The sequence below is a fragment of the Telmatherina bonti genome (genome assembly GCF_933228915.1).
Source record: "Telmatherina bonti genome assembly, chromosome: 5".
In the NCBI taxonomy this organism is placed as follows: Eukaryota; Metazoa; Chordata; class Actinopteri; order Atheriniformes; family Telmatherinidae; genus Telmatherina; species Telmatherina bonti.
The window spans coordinates 26,542,589-26,566,707 of record NC_136623.1 but is presented as its reverse complement, the minus strand read 5'-3'; the positions used below and the strand labels follow the sequence as shown (position 1 = coordinate 26,566,707).

Genomic DNA, 24,119 nt, shown 5'->3' with positions numbered 1-24,119 from the left:
CGTGAACAAGTAATTTCCTCATTGGTTAATGACTGACCCGCTGATGAACACAGCAGCATGAGCTCCATTATAAATGGCGAGAGACAGCGTTCCCATGGATACGCCCCAACAGATAAAATCCCATGATGCCGGGTTAGAGTGGGCAGAAACTGATCTGCGCATGCGGACCGCAGATGTTCCTTTCCACACGCAATTAATAACAAGAACAGTATGTCCACATTACCGCATGTAGGATTGCGGGACAAGTTTGTGCTTTAATGGGTTAATTATGCCTGTAAGAGCAGACAATGTAAGCTGAACGATGAAACTATAAAGCCATGTTATGGCTTCATGTGTTTGCCTTATCCTTGTTAATGCTTAAAGTATAACTTAGTTTGATTTAGGTGGTTAGTCAGATAAAATGGATCTACAGCAGCTTGTTTTCAAGTGCTGCAAGTCTGATTATTAATTATTTTCGGGCAGGTAAAAACCTCTGAGGCCTGTAATTCCACATTAAAATGGTACGGGATTGGGTAAGGTAGTAGTTATTAAGTTAAATATACAGCAGGGCTATTAAACTCGATACCACCAGAGATGCAGTCCTCCAGTTTTTCAATATATCCTTGCTCTATCATACCTGACTGAAATTAATGGGTCATTGTTCAGAACTTCATGTGCTTTTTAATTTGAGTCGTTTGTGTTGAAGCAGGGATGCGGTGAAAACCTGCAAGATGGCCCTAGTGGGCCAAGTTGAAGCCCTGCTGTACAGTAGCCGACTGTTAGATAGAATCAAGGCACTTTTAGTAGATTTTACATTTTAATAATAACAAATGCATTGTAACCATTTTTAAAATTAATAATCAAAAACAGGAAAACAAACTATTTTAATCGACACATAAATCATACAAATAGACTTCAAAATATGAACAAGCAGAGGACACACAATAAAGTCCACTTGCGCTTTTTTAAAGCAACAACATGTCTCAAAAACATTTTTTTTTTAAAAAAATATGCACATACTGTCATTTGTAGTTGAATGTTCGCTTTAACAGTGAGAGGGACAGCAGCAGACCAGAGAGACACAGGAGGCTGCGCGCGCTCCCGCGTCTGATCAGGTTCTGGCAGACGTTCACGTCATGGTCCAACACCTGCTTTTACCACCACCTGCGGCGCAACATTGAACTCGGTAGTTGCAGTTCAACGCTTCTTTTGCAGTGAATAGACAGACTGAGAGTGATATTTGAAACGCTGAAATACATCGACATCGCGATGCACGTGGTCACACTTTAACTCCTCCTCTCTCTGGGCAGCTTTTCACTTGTGTCGTTTCTCTTCAAATCGCAGATCTGCGATGCACATTTTGTTGGTCCTATCTTTTGCTTTGTCAGAGATGGACCAGCTCTCCTGACAGTATGAAGACATTTATACTCGTGGCTCGTAATTGTTATCAAACTTGTGCTTTGAGTTTATTCTAACAAACAGCCTTTGCCTCCCAGTCGCGCGTCAGTCTGATTTTACGCACAAAGATGAGCTCAGAGAAGCCAAACTTTCTCTCGCAGCCTGTGGTGAAGAACATCTTCATGTATCGGAACGGTGATCCATACTATGAGGCTCGCCGGATAGTGATCAACGAAAAGAGGGTGTGTAACTTTGAGACTTTGCTACGAGAAGTGACCGGCGGGATACAAGCTCCGTTTGGAGCGGTGAGGAACATCTACACACCGAGAGGGGGTCACAAAGTGGACTCTCTGAAGAACCTGCAGAGCGGTGAGCAGTATGTCGCTGCTGGAAAGGAAAGATTCAAAAAGCTGGAGTAAGAAATAGTGTTTTGTTTCTTTTCAAGTGTTTTTTTCCCCTCATAATCACTTTGCATACTAATTATGCTAACCTAATTATTGTACTTTGATGGCTGAGAATAACGCGAAGTGGTGCTGTTTGGATGAGTGGATGTCGTGGTTTTTTGTTGTAATTTGCTGCTCTGTTTCCACCGCTGACATCTGCTGAATGATCTTTACAGACGTTTGGCCGTCAGTGTGTTAAATTAGCAACAAACCGCTTTCATAAAGTAACAGGCACTTGTTGCCAGAGCTGATGAACTAGTCATGGTCTTAGTGTGATTGTGACTGGACAGTTTTGTACGAGTGCTGAGTCACATTGATGCAAATGAGTCTTGTCAAATCAGTCTTGTAGAGAAGCATGCGTTACCCTGGCCTAAGAATAACTGGACTTATGGAGGTGATCATGAGATTTGTGCAGTCAGGTATTATTAGAGTCCAAAGGTGAAACAAGAACATGCTTAATGGTTTTTTGCTTACTGACATGCATCTATTTTGTTTTACAATGAATACAAATAAAAAACTGCATGCATGTATTTCTGCATAATCTGACTGCTTCTTGCTGAATAGTGTAGAAGGGCTATGATGTAGACAGACAACATGGTAAACAGTGATTAATCAGAAGACAAATCAGATTATATATTGATATATAATCTGATGTGATATATATATATATATATATATATATATATATATATATATATATATTTATATATATACACACATACATACACACTGCTTTAAAAAAGGGAGCACTCAAGTAACATGTTGTAGATTTGAATGAATTAAATATTTTGATTAAATATTTGTTCTTTCCATAGTTGAATGTGCTGACAATGAAATCACACAAAATTATCAATAAAAATCAAATTTAACAGCCCATGGAGGTCTGGATTTGGAGTTATACTTAAAATTAAAGTAGAAAAACACACTACAGGCTGATCCAACTTTGATGTAATGTCCTTTAATCATTGCCTGTATGACCTCCCTACAATGCCTGGGCAAGCTCCTGATGAGGCGGCAGATGTTCTCCTGAGGAATCTCCTCCCACCAACCGCACCAGCATATGGTCTTACAAGGGGTCTGAGGATCTCAACTCGGTACCTAATGGCAGTCAGGGTATCTCTGGCGTGCACATGGAGGGCTGTGTGGCCCTGCAAAGAAATGCCACCCCACACCATTACTGACCCACTGCCAAACCGGTCATGCTGGAGGATGTTGCAGGCAGCAACATGCGTCTCATGCGTCAACATGCGTCACCGTCTCATGCTACCACTAGAGTGAAAGCACCGCCAGCATTCAAAAGTGACCAAAACGTCAGCCAGAAAGCATCGGAACTGAGAAGTGGTCTGTGGTCACCACCTGCAGAACCACTCCTTTATTGGGTGTGTCTTGCCATTTGCCTATAATTTCCACCTGTTGTCTATTCCATTTGCACAACAGCATGTGGAACTGATTGTCAATCAGTGTTGCTTCCTAAGTGGACAGTTCAATATCACAGAAGTGTGGTTAAGTTGGAGTTACATTGTGTTGTTTAAGTGTTCCTTTTGTTATTTTTAGCAGTGTGTATATACATAAATATAAATATATATATATATATATATATATATATATATATATATATACACATGACATTACAGAAATTTTAAAACTTTAAATAGATAAATGTCATATCTTTATTATTATTTAGGGGTGTTATTACAATCAGTCTCCATTTATGAGTTATGGCAATCTTGCATGCAAATGAAAAATACAAATGTTTTTATCTGTAATTGGATATTTTGTGCTCTCACAAATAAATCACTGTACTGTGTATGATTAATATGATAAACTCAAAGATATATTTTTCTTTTAAAGTTATTTACAGATTGGATCCAGAAAAAAGAGGATGATGCAGACTCTGCCAGTACAGGTAAGACAGGACTGCTCCAAAAGCAATCCACATCTTTCCATTCAATATGTGTCAAGGTGGGCAATACAGTTTGACAACAGAATGTATATCAGCTATGTTGCTCCACAGCACAAAATGTTACACTTTCTCAAAAAGCGCTTAAAAATGTTAACATTAGAACTTTTCCCATTCTCATGTTTTTGACCCATGTTGGGAATATGATTATGCTCATCCACCCTGCGTAAGGATTATATTATGATACTTTTGCCACATTATAACTTATTTGGAGTAGGAGAAGTGTAAGATGAGGTTAGTCTGATGACTGGCTTTTATATACAAAATATCACACACATGGTAACTGTGTAATGCTTCTACATTTAGATATAAAGGGATGACCTCCAGAGTCAAGCCATTTGAAAATATCCTTACATACAACTTACAGTTTTAAACCCTGGATTGTGACACCAACACAGTTGGGACACGTAGACAACCAAAGTGTTACATTTTTTTCAACGACTTGGTTTTCACAGTGACCTGGTGGCAGAAACATGTCTCTGATTCTTTGATGCAATGACGTTCTAACTGCATTGATCACATCAAATATTTTTAGTAACAATAATCCGAACCTGTGTTGTGTTTTTAGAATCCTGTGAAGGAGATGCATCAAATAAAGTACTGTAAGCTGCGTCTACAGAGATGCACACATGCTAAAACTATTTGACCTTCAGTGCAGTAACATTTAACTCATTATGTTTGCAAGGCAGAGTTTCAGCCACAACACCTTTTCTCCATCCAAGTTTTCAACATTTGAACCTACCACTCAATGCAAGATACATGAGGATTTTGGAACGGTGTAAAGATTTTATTAAGACGAGCCAGGGATAATGTTAAGCATTCACCCTGTGTTGTTGACAGTGAAGAAACACGTTGTTGTCTCAGTGGCCATGCATTATTGATTTATGGATCATAATCATCCCTCCTTTTAATGCATCTTTAATCACTAGCTGTGCACGGCCAAAACAAGGGTGACTTAAAAGTCAGGCTGCCCACAAGCATATCTTTGCTGAAACTCAGGTGGAGGCCCTTCTTTTCTGTTCATGTTGGGGGTAAAGCTCATTTCACTGCAGATTAAGAATCTGGATGCCCACTGTTTGGGGAAATTATTACAGGTGCTGTATATGTTTATATACAGAAAGAAATCTGGGAATGTGACAATCCATGCTGATAAAGGTGTTTTATGTTTTCTTAAAGAATTCTTACGCGTTTTATTCAAGAGTTAAATTCCAGAAAATGCAAAGATATATATTTTTGCCTTTTACCACTGTAACATTTAAATCATACTAACAGCATTTTTCATTTTAATTTGTCAATCATATCTATTCTATTCACCACTGGTAATTCTCCGAGCCGTTTGCTGCTGTTCTGGGTTTTTTTTTTTAAATTACCCTTCTTCCACCTCAAAATCCCACATAATTCACCTAAATTAAGTAATATTTATGACATTTTGCTTGCTGTTTGGTTGGCCATTTCAGTCTTACTCTGTATTGATTTGGGACATTATTAGGTTAATGTTAAACATTGTTATCATGCATGTGCTTTTTTTAAGCAGCTCCTTTTTGACCAACCATTTGAACAAGAGAAAATCTAAAAAAAAGTTTTTAATGATGACCCTTCATTTTATGACTTTAATCACTGCTGGACAAACACTTAAAGAGAGAAAAAGAAACAAGAAAAAAGGTGCTTTGAGCCAAATTCAAAGTTGCATTATTTTATTATTGACCGTTTTAACTTTTCACATTCATCATATCTGGTAGTTTTATGACTTTTACATAAAATCTAAACAAACTAACAAACCAATATGATCACATACGTAGGCAGTGGGCAAGGTGATGCTGTATGAATGCTGTACTTTGATCAACAACATGGTAAATTAGTTGTTCTTGTAGAACGTCAAATAGAGCAACACACAAAAGAATATTACATGGAGCATTCACTTGCACTTGGGCATCTGATGTTTGCAAAGGTACAAATTGACGTATTGTACACCTGACATATTTGAATTGTTATAAGCATGCAGACATATCATGAGCGCAAATTAACCACAATTTTAAAACCAAACAGCTAAAACGAGCCTTTGACTGTAGTCTGTATAGACTAAAATAAAGCAATAAATTGGCTTCCATCAACAGCGGGTATACTTTGTGTTGGCTCTTGCTTGGGGACACCTTATGTGAAGTCAAATGGGTATAAAGTACATTGGAAGAACAAGGTATTTCCCTTGGTTTGATTGCGACCTACTCTACAGGGAAATTAAAACAAACCCAGGGAACTTTTTGTCCACAGATGATAATACCTGTCAATAGAAAAACAAGTTTAAGTGTCTAATAGCTCCCTTGACACTCATCCCTTAGTCACCGCCCAGCCTCACTTGTTTCTGTTTGTTCCTTACCTGCACTGGTTACTAGCTAAGAGGGTTCTGCTTGTCTCTGTCAATTTGTTGTTCGATGAAGGAGCTAAAGCTGTATTTGGGTTCATTCACAAAAGGCAGGATTTTAAGAATCTGAATCCTATAATGTGTTTTAATTCACAAAGATTTCTTTCATTTGCTTATTTTCATCATTTTTCATAGCTTATGTCCTGTACTTTTACTAACCTTTTACCTTGTTAGAACAATAACTTGTGTCCACTTTGTTATAAAGAATGACATGTAGTAATTTTTTGAAGTTTCCTTCAGGCCTTCACACCTCAGTTGCCAGGTAGCACATGAAGACCCCAGAAGACTTTTAATATACCGCCTCTTAAACCTATTTTCTCTTTGTATCCGTGTCTTAGTCAGGGTCACAGTGGGTTACAGGTCTTGCAGGGCTCATTCTTTACAAACTTAAAGACTATAAAGGACTCATTCTTTTTTTCTTTTGCTGTCAAAGAGTTCAGAAGCTGATTCTGTTGGAAGTAAAATAGCTGCCCCTCTTTCCCTTTAAGATGTAAATGCTTTTGATGGAACACAATCTGCATTTTGTAGCTTGGTTTACAAAAAAAAAAAAAGTACTGGAAAGGAGTTTAGGTTATTGTCCACAAAATAAGCATCATGCCATCTGTAGCTGAACACTTTGCAATCATTTTTTTTTTTTTTTGGATCCCTCAGCAGTTTTACCCTTGAGGATGTATATTATTAATATCTCAGACTGTTCTTTGCTGACACTTATTTTTAGGATCTAGAAATAGCTTAAATGTTGTCCCAAACCTCTTCACATTGTTCTATTCCCTTCTTGTATTAGTCCCTCAAGTAAAAGTCTCTGAAGTTTTCAAATGTTTGTTGTTTTGATTTTCTAGCTACCTTTCAAAACCCCGTGTGGGCTGACTTATCTGGCAACAAGCCTCAAGTGGTTCCCTCTAACCCCCACCCAGGATAACTGACCAATGCATTTTTATTAATACACTTAGTGTCATTTCCCTCGCCAGACATATGCTGTTCCAGATGCAACTCATTGATATTTGAGCATACACACTTTTTGATTTTATTTGGTTGAATCTTTCCTCCTTTTCAGGCCAGGCCAGTTCCACAGAATAGAATTGTCGTGTCGGCTCGGTTCCTGAAACCCATCAAGGAGCCATGCACAATATTGTAAGTTGTACTTCCCTTGTTTCTCACCAACACTTATTTGCTGCAATCTCATCCTGATTTTGATGCTTCGCCTAAATGAAAATGAGTGTCATCCATTTCTGAACCCATGGCATTTATTGGTTTACCGAACTCAGAGTGTTTTTCTGCAACCATGTGTATTTCTTGTGTAGTGTGGTAGCAAATGGTGACACGTTGAACCCAGCAATAAGGCTCCTGATCCACCAGAGGATGCTTGGACAGTTTGAAAGAATACTAGAAATGATCACAGAGAGGATGGGTTTGAGAGTTCTGGGAGGAGTGCGAAGGTAAACCGAAATGCACAGCCTTCACAAATGTATAGTAATGTGTGTGTCATCATGACATATTCTCTGCTGTTATTGCAAATAATCTCATCGAGCTCTGATCAAAATCTCATCAAATAGGCACATTTAAAGTTTACCAAGTAAAAAGTCGTGATTGGCAATGACAGAAGCTTTTACTCTCGTTGAACCAGTGTCCTGGTACAACAGATTTACTTTCAGTACAACCTGCCAGTTGTGATATAATTTGAGAAGCTCTACTGTTTCTTTTTTTTCCCTTTCTTCATTGCAGTCTTTACACCTTTGAAGGCCAGCAGGTGACTGAAGGGAATCTTCTAGAGAGTGGTCAGCTGTATGTAGCCGTGGGAAGAGAAAAATTCAAGAAGCTTCCTTACTCTGACCTTCTCTTCACCAGGCCCATGGGAACACGGAGGGTCAGAGGGTAATCTCCACGTTTAGGAGAATATTTAAAGCTACATTGCTGAAAACTGGTATTTGCAGTCATTTGTTGCTTTTCAAGAAAACACTATTTGAAAAGTTCAAACTCAAGCTCAGAAGATGTTAGTACGCCAGTTCTGGGACTTTAGTTAAAATAGCAATGCCTCCTAAAACACAAGTGTTTTCTTTTTAGAAAACTTATAACTGTTGACCAAAACTTTTATTTGTGAACTTAAAAAATGGTTGGAAATATAAAACAAAAAACACTTTGGAAGTTTGTCCTGCTATATTCAATGTCCTTCATCCAGTTTTCCCTGCTGATGTTGTTTGTATTTTTTTCCATGTGTCACTTAAAATTGATCACATCAAAACTTAAGAGCTAAAAGAATTCATGCACTGAGTCAATTCTGAATGGATAATGTGCTGACTGACGTTATAATTTTTGGGATTGTTTTGAAGTTTGTTTTCTGTGTTAAATACGTGTCCCAATTCTTTGCACTAAACTCATTCAACCAACACATTGTTGGTATTTATCAAAATCTGGAATCCTCATTAAATAATCTGTTGGCAAGATTTTTAGGAAAACTGATCTATCTGCTAAAGATCTGGGTTATTTTAAGTGTTTTTGATCTGTATACATTGTCGCAAGACAACCTACTTTTAGCAAAATGCCTATGTGCAGGAATCAGTCTTGTGAAATTGGACATTTGCAACACTAAAATGCTTTTCCTGTTTTTTTTTTTTTTTCCAGAATGAAAGCCTACTCTTTACCACCACTCTACAAATACTCAAAACACAGAGAAAATGTAAGAACTTGAAACATCTATTCAGTGATTAAAATTGAATTATTGAACTATTCCGTTTTGTGCTCTTTAATCATATTGAATTTCACAAGATTTGAGTCCTCCAAATCCTACAATGGCATGTAAAACTTAAAGCTCCTGCTAGAATGAATTAGAAATAATCTAAAATTGACTTGTACTTCCTGCAGAATAAGTCCACTGTACGATGCAGTGATAGTAGAGATGGAGACTCCAAAGCATCTCCTCCAAGCCTTAATGGCAACAGCAAGGAAAACCTGTCTTCAGTCGTAAGAGAGATCTCTCAGGCCAGACTTCTATCCTTCAGAAAGAGGAAGAGTCGTCAAAGCTTTACGCTTGGCACATCTGATAATGGTAAAACTCACACACTGTTGTTTTTGTCTGGAGAACTTTGCATTGTAATTGTGTTTAAATGGTAATATATAAATAAAGAAATTACCCACTCACACACACACACACACACACATAATGAACAAACACATACAATAATTTCACAAATGTGAAAATGTCAACGTCTTGCACTGCACAAGTTGGAGTGTCCCGTCATGTGATGAAGAACAGAATGATATGTAATTCTGTTTTGTTATTTATTTATTTTTAAAATTTTTTTTTTTTATTTTAAACTAAATTGTTTGAGTAACATAAGTTAAGAGCAGTTTTATATCTTCATTTAAGTATATAGCAGTTTATAACATGATAACAACCATTAACGTAATACCAGTCAATGCTGAAATCATTTTGGTAATTTTCAATGCAGTTACGCTGAAACTGCAGAAGCTTGTCAAATAAGTTACTTCATCTTGTCATAAATTGTGACAATATTGACAGATTATTTCATTATTACATCATTTGTTGCTGTATGTTAAGCAGTGCTCACATTTCCTGCAGACAGCAATTTTTACAGTGCAGATGGAACGGCATGCAGACCTTCAAAATGTTTACTTCACATTGGCTCCTGGAGGATAAACACTGAGTAAATGTTGATTGATTGGAAATTACCTTGAGCTGCCAGGAATCGACAACTGATTTAATGACAAAGATGACAGAGTTAAAAAAAAGAAAAAAAAAAGAAAAAGCACTCGTAAAAATCACACACAAAAGCTACACTGGAACATAAATTCAAACTTTATAATTTTATCCACCACACAGATTCTTGTTTAGTTCAGCACAAGCCTAATCAAGAAGAGTGGACAGCTCAAATTATTAAACATACACATTTTATTCTCTGTGTTGACTTTTATAAATCTCAGCTAAATCTCAGTCTTACAGTGGATCTGGGGTTGTCTCTGTTGATCTTAAGTATCAAAAGTCATCTCCGAATCTTGGAGTTCAGTCAAACTTTAGAACAATCTCAAAGTTACCTTTTCTTTCCATGTTGCAGGAGAGAGTTGTTTTTTTCTAGCTTCACAGATTTTTAAATGACCAACTTCGTAATGATGTTTATCAGTCACAAAATCTACACTTTTAAAAGTTTTATTATCTCTCCCAAGGAGGTTATGTTTTTACCAGCATTTATTTGTTTTTCTGTTTGTTTGTCAGTTTGTTTGTGTTCAAGATAACTCAAAAGGTTATGGACACATTTTCACGAAATTTTCAGGAGTTGTTGGATATGAGAAAAGGAAGAAGTGATTTCATTTTGGTGGTGATCCGGATCACAGTTTGTATCCAAGAATTTTTTAAAGCATTCTTTAACATTGTGCTTGGCGGAGGTTTGTGCTCTCCGAGTGCGTTTCTAGTTATCTTTTATGTGTTACAGATTCTTGGGACTTAAGTTTTTTAAATGTTTGATCATAGCATAGTGTACCATACTCGAATGGTTTGAGTCTTACCTCACTAACAGAAGTTTCTCCCCAACAATAAATTCTAGGTCAAATTTTTTTCTCCATTTACATGCTTTTGGTTTTTAAAAGTCATTGAATCATGGATCCCTGCTATGCAGAAGATATACAAATATACATCCTTCTGAAGCAAAACAGCCAGGCCCCTTTAATACCTTATTAAACGGTTTAGAAGGTGTAAAATTCCAGATGGCAACAATGTCATCATGTTTTAAAAATGTCAAAATGTTTTACACAGACAATCTATAAATATTCATATAAGAACTATGATAGATGAATTAATTTCAACTAATAAAGTTCAACGAAAGATCATACTTAAAGTACACAAGAAACAAACCTCTACCTCTAGAAGTAATATCGGCTCGAATTCATGGATAGATTGATAAATAACTAAAACGAGCAAAGCAAATTCTTAAATGTAGTTATTTTATTTCCATTACACATTAAATGATCACAAATCTTCTAAATGATTGATAAAGCTTAAATTAGAAACTCCATCTCATTTTATTTAATCAGTCTAAGGTTCCATTAATTAAATTAAAGAAATATTTGGCCTACAAGTATAATTATTAGTGTTGCCACGACAAATAAAACTATGTGACAACTATGAAAACAATCACAAGAGTGTCTTTACCACCAAAATGAAACAGACTCAGCCCGAACAGCACAACTGAGATTTTCTGGGTGTGTTATGAATCTCAAAAGCAGCAACATTTCACATTTCTCATCAACAATTTCTGTATTCAGCATGTACTTATATAAATGTATTAGTCTGTACATGTATACATATAACTGTAAGTGGATGACCTTTTGTGTCAAAAGATGTTTGTGATTCTAATTCATAAATGACAAAATGGTTGTTTTAACTTACGTTCGAAAGCTTTTATGTAGATGCAAACACATCTCTTGCTGCCCCTGTATCAAAGTGTGAAAAAGCTCTTGACCTTCTCATATTTGTGTGTTGTAATTGTCTTCTCCTATAAATAACTTCCAACCTATATTTTGCAGTATAATGTTATGATTATATACCAGCATATAAATGTGCTGGCATTGAAACCTTATGTAACATGCTGCATAGTTAAATGCCCACATAGTGGCACTGTTGCTCTGTAAAACATATAACCTGCAATATTGAAATTAGGTCTAGCATGATGACATTGACCAGTATTACAAGAAACACATTACATCATCTTCTGGGCTTGTGGTTTTTATATTAGTCCATAATGTCCTCCTTAAACTCTGCTGTAGGCTTTACTAGATTTTTTACTTTCTTGATTTGTTTTTTTTTTTTTTTTTCTAAATTTTGCTCTGGAATGGTACAGTCAAATATGCCTAAGCAGTGAACAAACAAAACATATATTTATGAAGTGATGATGCTGTAACTCATGCTTTTTTTGACTACATTATGTCCCCTTGTATTTCCTAATAGATGTTGCCTTCTTGCTCCTCTGGTAGGAGAGTTAACAGCAGGAGCCCGGCGAGGCATGGTGAATTTGTGTCTGTGGTGCAGGAGAGCTGGCATTTTGCATCAAAAGACAGGACGTGTGTGTGTGTGTGTGTGTGTGTGTGTGTGTGTGTGTGTTTCTTTTGTTCAGTGTTTGCTTCTCTCTGCGCATGCATAAATGCATTTGTGTGCTGTAATGTCACATTAAAATCCCCAATACATTGTTATTAGCTAAGTTATATTCCAGCCTCAGAAAACATAGAAAACATGCACATCACTGGTCACATTGGGTGACATTGAGCAACAATTCAATTCACAGACAGCTCAGACAGCAAGATCAGACATAAGACAAGCTCTTTGGACAGGTTTTTAGAGGATTTCACATCTGTGTGTATTGCACGCAGTTTAACCTACAAAATACATTCCAAATGCTGTCATACCAACAAGACACATCAGCTTGTTTGTCTTTATAGCAGGACATTGTGGATGCAGCGCAGTCTGTTGGTGGCAATATCTTTGTCTCTGTCCATGGTGCTGATTCACTTTTTATTCAAGACTGCTGGCTGCAATTCCCTAAAGATATTTGCACTATTTCATTTTACTCCTTTTCGCTAAGTAAACTAAAGCTTACATGATATTATAGAATTATGTCTCTGTAAAGGTTCTTACTCATTTGCCAAAGATAAATTAGCTGTGTAGCCATCAGCCTTTCCATAGCAGCAAAGTTTAAGTTTGTGCTGGTATTTGACATCTCAAAGGGAAGCCAGTGTTTGGATCACTTTTGCACCGTGATTCACAAAAACACAGAGCTGTGTTTTATGGTTTGAATTTTCTTTGCAGAAATTCTGCCCCGGCTCAATAGAAAATGGTAAACACATTCAGTTCTGGTGCCAAAAGGAACAGAGCCAAAACATTGGCAGACTGGCAGAGGCTGTGGAAAGAATATGACATGAAAGCCACACTTCAGGTCTCTGATGCACCGAAACAATGGAACAAGAGATGATTATGAAGGTGTCATGTCATTGTTTATGGGTTGTTTTTTTTTTTAAAAAAAAAAAGGAGGGAGGGAGAGCACTTGATAGAGATACAAAAAAAAAAAAAAAGACAAACAAGACAGACTGACCTTGTAACTTGAGATTCTTCCTCTGTTTCCATGTGACATGGAGACCAGTTTATGTGTGCATGTCTGTATGTGTGTGTGTTTGTATCCCAGTACCCATTATTCACCATCTATCAGCTGCTGGGAGCCAGACTGACTATAACTCAAGCAGCCTCAGTCTGGTGTATTGTGAAGCTCATAACTTTTATGCTTCATTAGAGTAAACACAGTGGTGAGTGACAGCAAGGACAAGGGGGAGGAGGTGTGACAACTCATGCAGCAAAGGTCATGAGATGAATTTGAACTCACTCTAACAAAGACGTTGCCTTTAAAGACTTAACCAGCAAGACACATTGCCTGTTTTATGCTTCAACCAGCATAGCCACAGAAGATCCTTAAACTAGAGGAAGTTATTTTCCAGTTTGACCACACTTTCATGTTCAGTTTGTATGGTAGAAATGTGCAGTTGTTGCTAACCTCTAAATAGAAATAGGATGTTTATCAGTGTGTTCTCTTCCTTAAAGGGCCTCTGTGGCCAATTCAGTTAATGGCACCCTTGAGAGCAGAGGGGAGAAGATGCAAAAACAGTGCGAGTGAGAGAAGGGAGGAGAGAGAAGAAAAGAAGCTGATGCATTCAAAGAGGTGATGAAGGGAAGATAAAAGAGAAGGTTAAATAGGAGGGAATAAAAGGCCAACATGATGGAGGCAGAGCAGAAGAGCATTTTGAGGAAGGAGAGGGGCAGAAAAGAGAAATACAGGTAGAATCGAATAGAGAATATATGATGAATAGGGCGAGTTGATAGAGCGTGAGCGCTGAGTGGGGGGAAAAAAAGGTACAGAGAGATATTGAAGGCTAGAGGTGATGGGTGGGGTTTGGATAATTGCCTTTCATTTGGATAATCTCTCCATTTAGAGTCATCAAAGCAGATTTTTACTTGCCTGTGCCCCGTGCTGGGGCCAAATTACTACTCACAAAATCAACAAAAGCGCTTTGTGCTTTAAGAGGGAAAGACTGACAGACAGGTATGCATGAGAGGAGAGACAGGGAAGGCAAAGACAGAAGGGAAGCAGGGGGTCTTCTGAAAATCAGCTTTTCTTGTCGTCCTTGTGTGCATCAGTAAGGGAGCTTGAAGTGGCTGATGGCAAGTGCTGCAGTGTTTACTGGGTTCCATTTAAATATTGAAATAGGACTTTTTTTTTTTTTGTTTAAGGTGAATCACGATTGGAATAATTTCAATGTCACATACTTTTTACTCTTAAAAGATAATTAAACCAAACTCATAGCTTACAACGCAGTTAGTTGAAAGGGTGGCAAAGTTCAGAGCAATGGAAGTCAAGTGACGTAAACGCAACCGTGTGATACAATCTAAACATTGTCTGCCTTTAGAGTTTCCAAGGTGAACACAAACACCTGCAGAGCCATTTTGCACACTGTTTGGGAGTGTGTGTTGTTCATCATGCCTTTTGTTCAACAAATGGAAGCTGTTGAGTTCCAGATAACTGAATCAGTGCTTGTACTGACACCTCAAGGGCAGTTTACAACAAACCTGAAGCTCTGAATGGCCTGTTGCTTCCTTTTCATGTGCTAAAGTTTCATCTATAGGTGCAATAGCTCAGATAAGGTTTCACAAAGAATGCACATTATTCCTTCCTCCCACGATTTTCCTTGAAGTCAGTTTGAAAAAAAAAAAAAATCTAAATGAAAACGTTCTTGGTATTCTTTGTAAATGAGAGAAATGATGACGGCTGCCTGTGAGCTGGTTTGTGTGTCTGTTTATGTGTTTGCCTCTGTGTATGCACAAGCCATCCAACCGAGATCAAGCCTCTTCCTCTGGTGCCATAAAATGCGATTCTGCCTTGGGGAATTAGCCCTGTTAGCATATGTATCTATAATACCTGTCAAAATGAAATAGGCTTCAAAACAGCATTGGGAGACAGCAGACATGTACACAAAGAGGCTGTGTGTCTTAAATCATGCATCCGTGTCAAAAAATGAGACTAAGCAGCAAAGGCTGAAAGATGGCAACACTTAAAGGAGATTTTTTTTCTTTCTTTCAATTTCAAAGTTCTAGGAAAGTGTGGTTTCTACGTTTTGTGTATTTATGTCTTGCTTGTTTGCATGTGCCGTTGTGCTGATGTTCACATGCCTCATTTCAGACAACATGACCACACTCATCTGTCCCGTATGCATTCTTTCATTCCTTTCATCTCCCCCGTTTTTTTCACCACAGCAGAGAAAACGCTCTTCATGACTCTTTGATGCAGGATTATTGGATTAAAAAGCAGGGTTGCTGTACTAATCTGCCATATTAATCTGCTAACAAGGGTTTCAGCTGTGACACACAACAGGACTGGCTGTGACATACATAGTGTAGGGTTAGGGTAATATGTGACACTTTCAATGGTTCCGTATGTCTGTCACCTCTAATCTAGTCTGCACTGAGCGTTTTGGTTGAACTGGGAAGACATGCATCTGAGCAGCCGCGATATGAGCATCAGTATCTGCGGGGTTGGTATCAGCCCGAGACGCTGAAACGGCCCTGACATATAACCTAAATGGCAAGAGTAAATAAGTGACATTTGCAGATATCTGAGGTTTACATCATGTCTTAGGAGAGCATCTGAAATTGCTGTGCTGCCAGAGCAAAGTACTTTTGTGTTTGTCAATGTCAACTTATGCAGCTGAACATATATTTCTAAATGCATTTCTGTTCTTTGCAAGTTTTAGTCAGTGATTTCATCTAGAGGATAAAAAGTTCAGATGTAAAGGACAACACCAAGATATACAATCCAATGCAAAGGCTTTAAGATTAAAGTTGACTTTGTTCAAATTCATATAAACAGCAGTGTTTTAAAACAGACTTATGTGATTGTTTCTTTTTTCTTTTTTATTTTTATGCTGAGTTGAGAAGGGAATAGAATGAGGCCATTTAGAGTAAATTCGTCATACAATGAAGATAGTGGTTTCAGGCAACTGTGAGATAAGAGAGAGAACACGCTCCATGAATTATTTAAAGTTTAAGCTGAAGCCATGACCTTTATAAATATTACTCTGCCTGTCTGACTGCAACAATGTTAAGCAGCGCTTTCCTTTGATTTAATGTCAAAGCTATCTTAGCACAGGGCTGAAGACCACCATTGATATGAGGAATTTTTTATTCTACTATTTTATAGAAATAGACACTGAATCTTTTAGAATAATTTACCTGGGTTTTCCAAGATAGAGACAGATTCAATGGGAATGAAAATATGAGGCTTTTATTTCCTTGCATGGTCCAAGCACCAAATGATATGTTTAATGTAGTTCTAATAATGACAGATGTTCTGCAGCTGTTCACAAAGCTTGACTGTAGGGATAAGTTTTATTTTTAGTAAAATGTTTTCCATTTTTTAAAACACCAGCATTACAGTTTTTTTTTGTTTTTTTTAAATTTTATTTTATTTTATTTTATTTTATTTTGATGGAATATAATAATTTAACAAATTATTAAGACTATTTTATTAAACCTGTGTTAAATGATCATTTATAACAATCCTGTTGAGTGCATTTGTATTTAACCAAATTTAAGTTTGGGATTATGTTATTCTCTTATTATCCTCATATCCTGTAATTATCTTTGTGACTTACTTCTATTTAGTTCTTTTTCATCATCATCTATACGTATTAACGTGAGACAGAGACATGGAAAAGCAGAGTGTCCAACCATCAGGTTTTCATGCTTTACATTAAACAGCTGGATTGTTTTCTTTGAATCCAATCACTATAAACTCAGCACCAAGTGGGCCTCCCACCCGGTTGCTGGCTGTACAGTCGTTAAATCTTTTAAGAGGATGGCTGGAGCACTCGTGCTGAGTGGCAACATTTCATAATTAGCGGGCTGAGTTTCAATGCATGTTGTTTTACATGCTACTATAACTCACGCATGTGCTGATGTGTATTAAATGCATTGAGTGTAAATATGTAATACATATTTATACATATGTGCTGGTTTAAAGGAGAATTCTATCACATACACCATGACATTCAGAACATTTACAATGGCAGATATTTCCAAAAAGCCTTTCAGGTAGATGTCAGCTTGTCAGAGATGATAGAGTTTGACTGCTTTAAGATGAAAATCAGAAACAAAAAAGGTAATAACAAATGTGTATCTATGTGGTGATTGATTGGCTTTATTTGCTTTGTATGCCTTTCCTTTTCAGAATTAAGCTCACCAAGTGCAAAAAGCGGCGCTGCACGGTGGCACAGTGGTTAGCACTGTGGCCTCACAGCAAGAAGGTCACTGGTTTGATCCTTGGCTGGGGAGGGATTTGGTCAGTGGCCTTTCTGTGTGGAGTTTGCATGTTCTCCCCGTGTATGCGTGGGTTCTCTCCGGGTACTCCGGCTTCCTCCCACCATCCAAAGACATGCATGTTAGGTTAATTGGTTACTCTAAATTGCCGCTAGGAATGAGTGTGAGTGGTTGTTTGTCTCTCTGTGTGTGGCCCTGCGATGGAGTGGCGATCTGTCCAGGGTGTACCCTGCCTGTCGCCCAAAGCCAGCTGGGATAGGCTCCAGCTTCCCCGCAACCCTGAATTGGATTAAGCGGTTTAGAAAATGAATGAATGAATGAAAGTGCAAAAAGCCAAATGAGGATTATAGAACGGCTGTGTGCATAAGTTCCTTTTTTTTTAAAAAAAATGAATTTAGGTATTGAGTGTTCTTTCATTGTTAGTCTCTGTTCACATCTCACCACAAGATGAAGCTTTATTTATTTCTTTTTCTTTTTAAGAATAATTTAGGAAAACAACAAAGGTTTTCAGAGAAACAAGAGTTAGGTATTTGTACAATACTTCATAGTGACTTCACAGAGGCACACATACATCCTCATTTCTTACTACTTAGTTCCCATGGAGTCAGGATGGTGGCTCTCATAAAAGAAAAAAGTTGTTTGAGGGAGTTGAAAAGCTTTTTAAGACAATATCAAAGTGAATCTCTCATCTGACAAAAGAGGCTAATTTCACAGTGGGGAAAGCCAGTTCATTAACTGGATTCTCCAACCAGGTTTCACGTCAGTGTTGTAATGTAATGTGAACAAAAGCATAAATAAATAAATACAAAATGATATGCGAGTGCCAAACTAACAAGAAAACCTGGTTTGCCTTCACACAAATATTCAAATTTTTAAAAAGTAACATGTAATGTGGCATGTTGTTGACAAGTAATTTACGTTCAAGGCTTACATGTACAAAAATCAAGCAGCAGTAAGCCACACTATGTGTGTGTGAGTGAGTGTAAACAGAGATGGAGTTTGCTTGTTGAGGAGTGGAATACTATCTTTCTATGCTATCACTTCATCTTCAGTCGTGTTTTATTACATTTCTGTAGAACAACATTCATTTATAACTTTACCTTCCAGGATGACGGCAGCAAGAGCCATTTATATGAGTAATTACACCCACTTACAGCTGCATCCTTGTTGTTGCTCGTACTGATGGATGGGAGGTAGCTGTAGTCCTGAAATGTGGGTGTGTTTGTTTTTGTGCCAGCAGTATAAAAAGGGATGCATGCATATGTTTGCTTAATTTAGAAAAAAAAAAGTCAAATACTTAAATATGGGCACTTGTACATGGAGCTATCCAATTATTTGCAATGCCACAATCACAAACACACCGGATTTAATCAAGAGCTGGAAGCAAATATTCTAAACATTGTATTTAATTTGATTTAGCATTTTCATGAGCCTGTGCCTCATCCCCAAATCACGTTAAGATGTTTAGAGTCATAGCAGCTCTATGCTGCTTACTGCTCACTCTGTCATTCGGCCCTCGCTTTTAATGAATGTGGGTGATTTCCATAAAATATTCTTAAAGAGGTCCGTGATTATTACCATAACGTTTCATCTCCCACCATGGCTAAACTTCAATCAGTTTTGCATTTGAAATGCATTAAATGTTTCCATAAACTCTTCTAATCTCTTCCCAAGTCATTTTTCTTCCTTAAGTAGATTGTGTAGAAAGAGAAACTAATATTAAAAACGTTAATTACGCTGTTCTGTTTTCTTTTTCTTTTTTAGTTCTTTTGATTGGAAAGTTCAGCTTCATCCAGGGTTTCTAAACAAGAGTGCAATTATGTTGTTTATCAGAGCGTATAGTTGTATTCCTCTTATGATGTTTAGGGTTAATTACTCTGAAGCCTTTGATACTTGCGCTTACACACAAACTGAAAAGCCCCACATTCATTTTGCACTTCAGCAAACCTGCCTTGCAGAGCTGACTGCTTCAATAGAAATGAGTGTGTGTTGAGATGTAGTGTGACATCCTCATTTAAATACCAGGATTCAAAGTGTCACCTTACAGTAGTTTAGACATGATAGGTTATTAATGTGGAAGATGTTTTCTTGCACAAGAAACTAATCCTGGGTTAAAAAAAAAAAAGAAAGTTGATATTTTTTTCTAGTCTCTTAAGCCACTAAATTGGAGGGTTTTTTACTCAGTTAAAAGAATAATCTTTGAAAATGTACTCCTCTGTGATGGACCCAAACAGTATGTGTGTGGAGATGTGCACTGATACCTCGTAGCAAGCATGGTGAGAGAACAACATCTACTTTAATTTAATTGATTTAATTATGATGAGGATCACTGCAAGGATGATAATGATAATGATAGTAATGTTAGTGATCCAATGTGACAGCTGGATCTCCAAATGAGCTTGTAAATTGTTCATTGGTTCTGTCTTGTGCAGCTCCATTGTCTGAGGTTGTTTACTTTCATGAGATTTAGCTGGCTGCATTTTTAATTTGACCACAAGGTGTCAGTATTGTGCTGTGTTTGTCGGAGCCCAACAGTACAGATCTAAAAACAGCAATTTCAACAAGTCTCACTGAGTAAACTAAAGCTCCATTGATAAGACAGATTTTATTGATTCTTGGATTTTATTTATGATTTTACACAGGTTTTTTTTTTTACTTTGAAGGTGATGGATGTTTTGTGGGGAGTTTGTAAATAAACGGTTCTGCTATTGTAAATTCACTCTGTTTCAATAGAAGTTATATTTTGTAATAGTGCAATAGTGTAGTCTGTGTTTATTTTAAAGTCATACTCTACCAGATATGAAGCCCCTAAAACCTTTAATTTTCACATTATTTTTTATATCTTTAGGCTGTTACCATGAAAATCTTCTCGGAGCCTTAAATTTTATTGGAGTGTGAGCCAGCACATGGGGAGAAAACTGCTTTCATTGTGGCTTTGGGTGGCTGACTTAGCATGAATGCTAACAGCTGCATAGCACCTGCAGTTGCTAGCAGCCTCAGTGACAGCTTGCTTGACTGAACAGAGTTGTTGATTTTTAATATTTTTATGACATAAGAATGTGAATATTTGATATTCTCACACTTGACTGTGACCTTGACCGTTTAGTTAACTTTGTGTTTTTACTATTGCTGCTGTTGCAGCTGTAGATGCCGCCAAATGTTTGGATTAACGTTGCCAACTTTCTCTCAGCCAAATAAAAGGCTTTGTTTTGTATTTTGAAAAATACTAATACATAAAAAACTAATCAACACAATATAAAAGGAGTACAATCTCAGATTTTTATCTAAATATGCAGCTCTAATAGTGGTGAGACTTTCAAATGTTCAAAATCGTTTATACATTTCAACACTTAAACAATAGTAGGTAGTATATTCTTATGTATCTTCCAGGCCAGCCGGACAACTTCTCCTTGTCTGCTTTTTTTAATATTGGTCCTTCAGAACACAAATGAATGTTAATGAGAGTAAAACATTCACATGATAATGGTGCAAATGTTCATTTTGAGAGTCAGGCTAACATTATTAAATAAGTCTTCACTAAGACCAACATTATGAATAATGATATGGGCGGTCGGGCAGGTCGAGTACTATGTTATGCCATTAGTGAGCAGCAAAGATGTTAAATTAAATAAATCCAGACATTATATTTTGTACATTTATAGTATTGCTTAAATATTTAATGTAGATTAGGCTTACTGCTTATTTTAAAACCCAATTATTAAGATAACACTGCCTTTTGAAGCAATTTGAAATTAGACCATGGGAATATGACTTAATTTTATGATATAAAATTAATGTGAAGAACAATGTGGTAGCTAACTTGCACCTTCTTATGGTGGGCTAACAATTGGATTTTCCTTTACATCCTTTATGCGCTGTCCTTTCAAACATTAACATTCACTTTTGTTACTTTTAACATATCAGAACTGATGACTTTCTCATAACTGACTTATTTGTGATGAATTGCCTTGTTGCCAGATTTGACCGTCCTTCTTCCTCACTGTGGGTGGACTTTTTCATGTTTTATGTGACAAATACCACAACTCTTAGGCATATCACCATTATGTTTACAATTTAGTGTTAGGCATTTACTGTTCATCAGTAGATCAATTTAGTGGTTTCACAAAATCACTACTATTTAAAAATGTTGTTAGAATATTTTGTAATATGTGCTTCATAAAAAAATATTTTGAATTGTTAACATTTCCCTCAGTACAACATTGTTAGTATTATTAGTACAATTTTAATTTGTTGAGGAAAAGACCTGTTTTCAGTGGTGCGGTGTGTAACTGTGATAAAGTCAGACGATACTGCCTTACTTCCTTGGAAGCTTGGCCATTCAGGAGGAACTCAGAGATCTGCACCTCTTCCACATCGAGAGTAGCCAGGTTATGTGCCTCAGATGTCTGGTTAAGATGCCGGACACCTTCCTGATGAAGCAATCAGGACATACCCCACTGTGAGGGGAGCCCTTGGGAAAACCAATAACATGCTCCAGGATGACATAAAATTGTAATTGCATTGTGGTAGAATTTGTGATATTAAAAAGTATATCATAACCCATTAATCAATTTAACATTGTATTGTTATCAAACTTATTGTGATTAACAACCCTACTTACTGTCGGTAATTTTACAGCATCTGCTTTCATCCAGAAGGGAGGATGTTTGAGAGGAGAGTGAAGTGATGTATAAATCTTTCTAATTTTTCCAAGCTGTTTGATCTGGTCTTTTAGAACTTGTAGATGTTTTTTGTAGATCCAAAACAGGAATTCCCAGGCATACACAGCACTGATGTTAACTTTGCTCATGTGCTTTGTAACACATGAAAAATAAAAAAGAAAAAATAGGAATTTGTTTTTTTTTTTCTCAAAGAAGGCCTAATGTTCTTAAAACTGAATCCTGCACTCTATTATGTTATTGCTTTGCTGGTACTTCTATCTGATATGTCATTTTACTACAGCACTTGTGTGAAGTACAATAATTGTCAAATATTTATATGGTTGTCATTGTTTAGATTTTAAACAAACAATCCATAAGACTGTGATGAGAAACATTTTGATGAAATCCATTTCTTTCCCTTCTCAGTACTTTTTGTACTTGAAAGAAACATCTATCTGCTTGTTATAGATGTCAGCATCACCCACTTGCTTTGTTTCACCTTCTTTTTCCAGATGATCTGGTATCAAAGGCTGATGATGGAAACACAGATGGCAAATGCTCTGATGAACAGAAAGCTAAAGAGGTATAAACTAAAAGAAAGATACTGAAGATTTTCTTTGATAGCATCTTTAATCTGAATTTTTGATTGTCTTTTTGTTCCCTTAGTGCTCCATGGAGTCATGCTTTTATTTTGAACTTAGTGTATTCAGTTGTAGAATAATTCATTGCCTATCACTAGTTACAAATCAGCTAAATGGTGATGTTTTTTGCATAATGGGAAACTTTAACAAAAGTTGTCTTTTGTGTGTGTGTGTGTGTGTTTGTGTGTGTGTGTGTTTGTAACAAAACTCGCACTGATTGTTAAAACATTTCAGGCTAAAACCTTTTCTATGGTACAACTACATTACAGAAACCGGATGCTAATGCTGATCTAAAAGCTACTGAGAAGGATGAGGAGGCTGATCAGAAGGAGGAATCTACATCTGAAAACACCACAGAGGAAGATGCAACCACAAGCAAAGATGACAGGAAGGAAGACCAAGAGGCAAATGGTGAAAAAGAAGGAGAAGACAACAAAGAAGTTGATCAGCAAAATGATGATGAAAAAGTAGAAGAAGCAGCAATAATTGATGAAAAAGTGGAGGAAGTTATAGAGGATGCGAAGGAGGAAGTAAAAAAAGAAAGTAAGGAGGAAGTTCAGAGTGAGACAGAGGGAATTCAAAGTGCTAAGAGTGATAATGCTCAGGACAATACAGAGAAGATGGATGGAAGCCATTCTTCTGAGGCTGAGATGGAACCAGACAAAGATAAAGATGAAGATAAGCAAGATGAAGACAGTGGTAACAAAGAGGAAAGCAGTAATGACCACATTAAAGATGGATCCACTGGGGAGGAACAAAAAGAGGCAGAAAACAGCAGCCCCGACAAGAGTCAGTCAGATAACGAGACGGCAGAAAGTGAAAACAGTGAACGTAGCAATAGCAACAGGAACCAGGAGGAAGATGTAAAAAGCATAACTGAGGAAGCAAGCAAAGAGTCAGGAGAAGAGGGGAAGGTGAAGGGAGAGGTGAAAGCAGATGATGATCAGGTAGAAAGCAAGGTAGAGTCGGAGAGGAATAATTCGGAGAGTTGCAATGATGCTGCAGCCAATGGGGAAACAGGGAATGATGCTGATGAAGAGACTCAAGACAAAAGCAGAAAAGAAGATTAGGAAAAAAAAAAAAAAAAAAAAAAAAAAATATATATATATATATATATATATATATATATATATATATATATAAGTTACTGTGAACATAAAGCAAATGAATAAAAGTTAGTTAGTTTATTGTTATTGTTTATTTATTGTTTTGTTTGTATCAGTCACAATCAGTTTGTCCATTTCCAAAAAACACAA

General features: G+C 36.9%; 1 protein-coding gene across 1 annotated transcript; it reads left to right on the top strand.

The window, feature by feature from the left end:
* Window positions 1-1,505: 1,505 nt before the first annotated feature.
* On the top strand, window positions 1,506-23,933 carry LOC306756414 (uncharacterized protein; the record flags this gene model as incomplete). The annotated part of the gene is made up of 9 exons (XM_079241142.1): window positions 1,506-1,792; window positions 3,672-3,726; window positions 7,254-7,330; window positions 7,501-7,635; window positions 7,922-8,071; window positions 8,819-8,873; window positions 9,059-9,242; window positions 22,735-22,805; window positions 23,133-23,933. 9 exons carry the CDS (start codon window positions 1,506-1,508, stop codon window positions 23,931-23,933), a joined length of 1,815 nt encoding a protein of 604 aa, XP_079097268.1.
* Window positions 23,934-24,119: the final 186 nt, after the last annotated feature.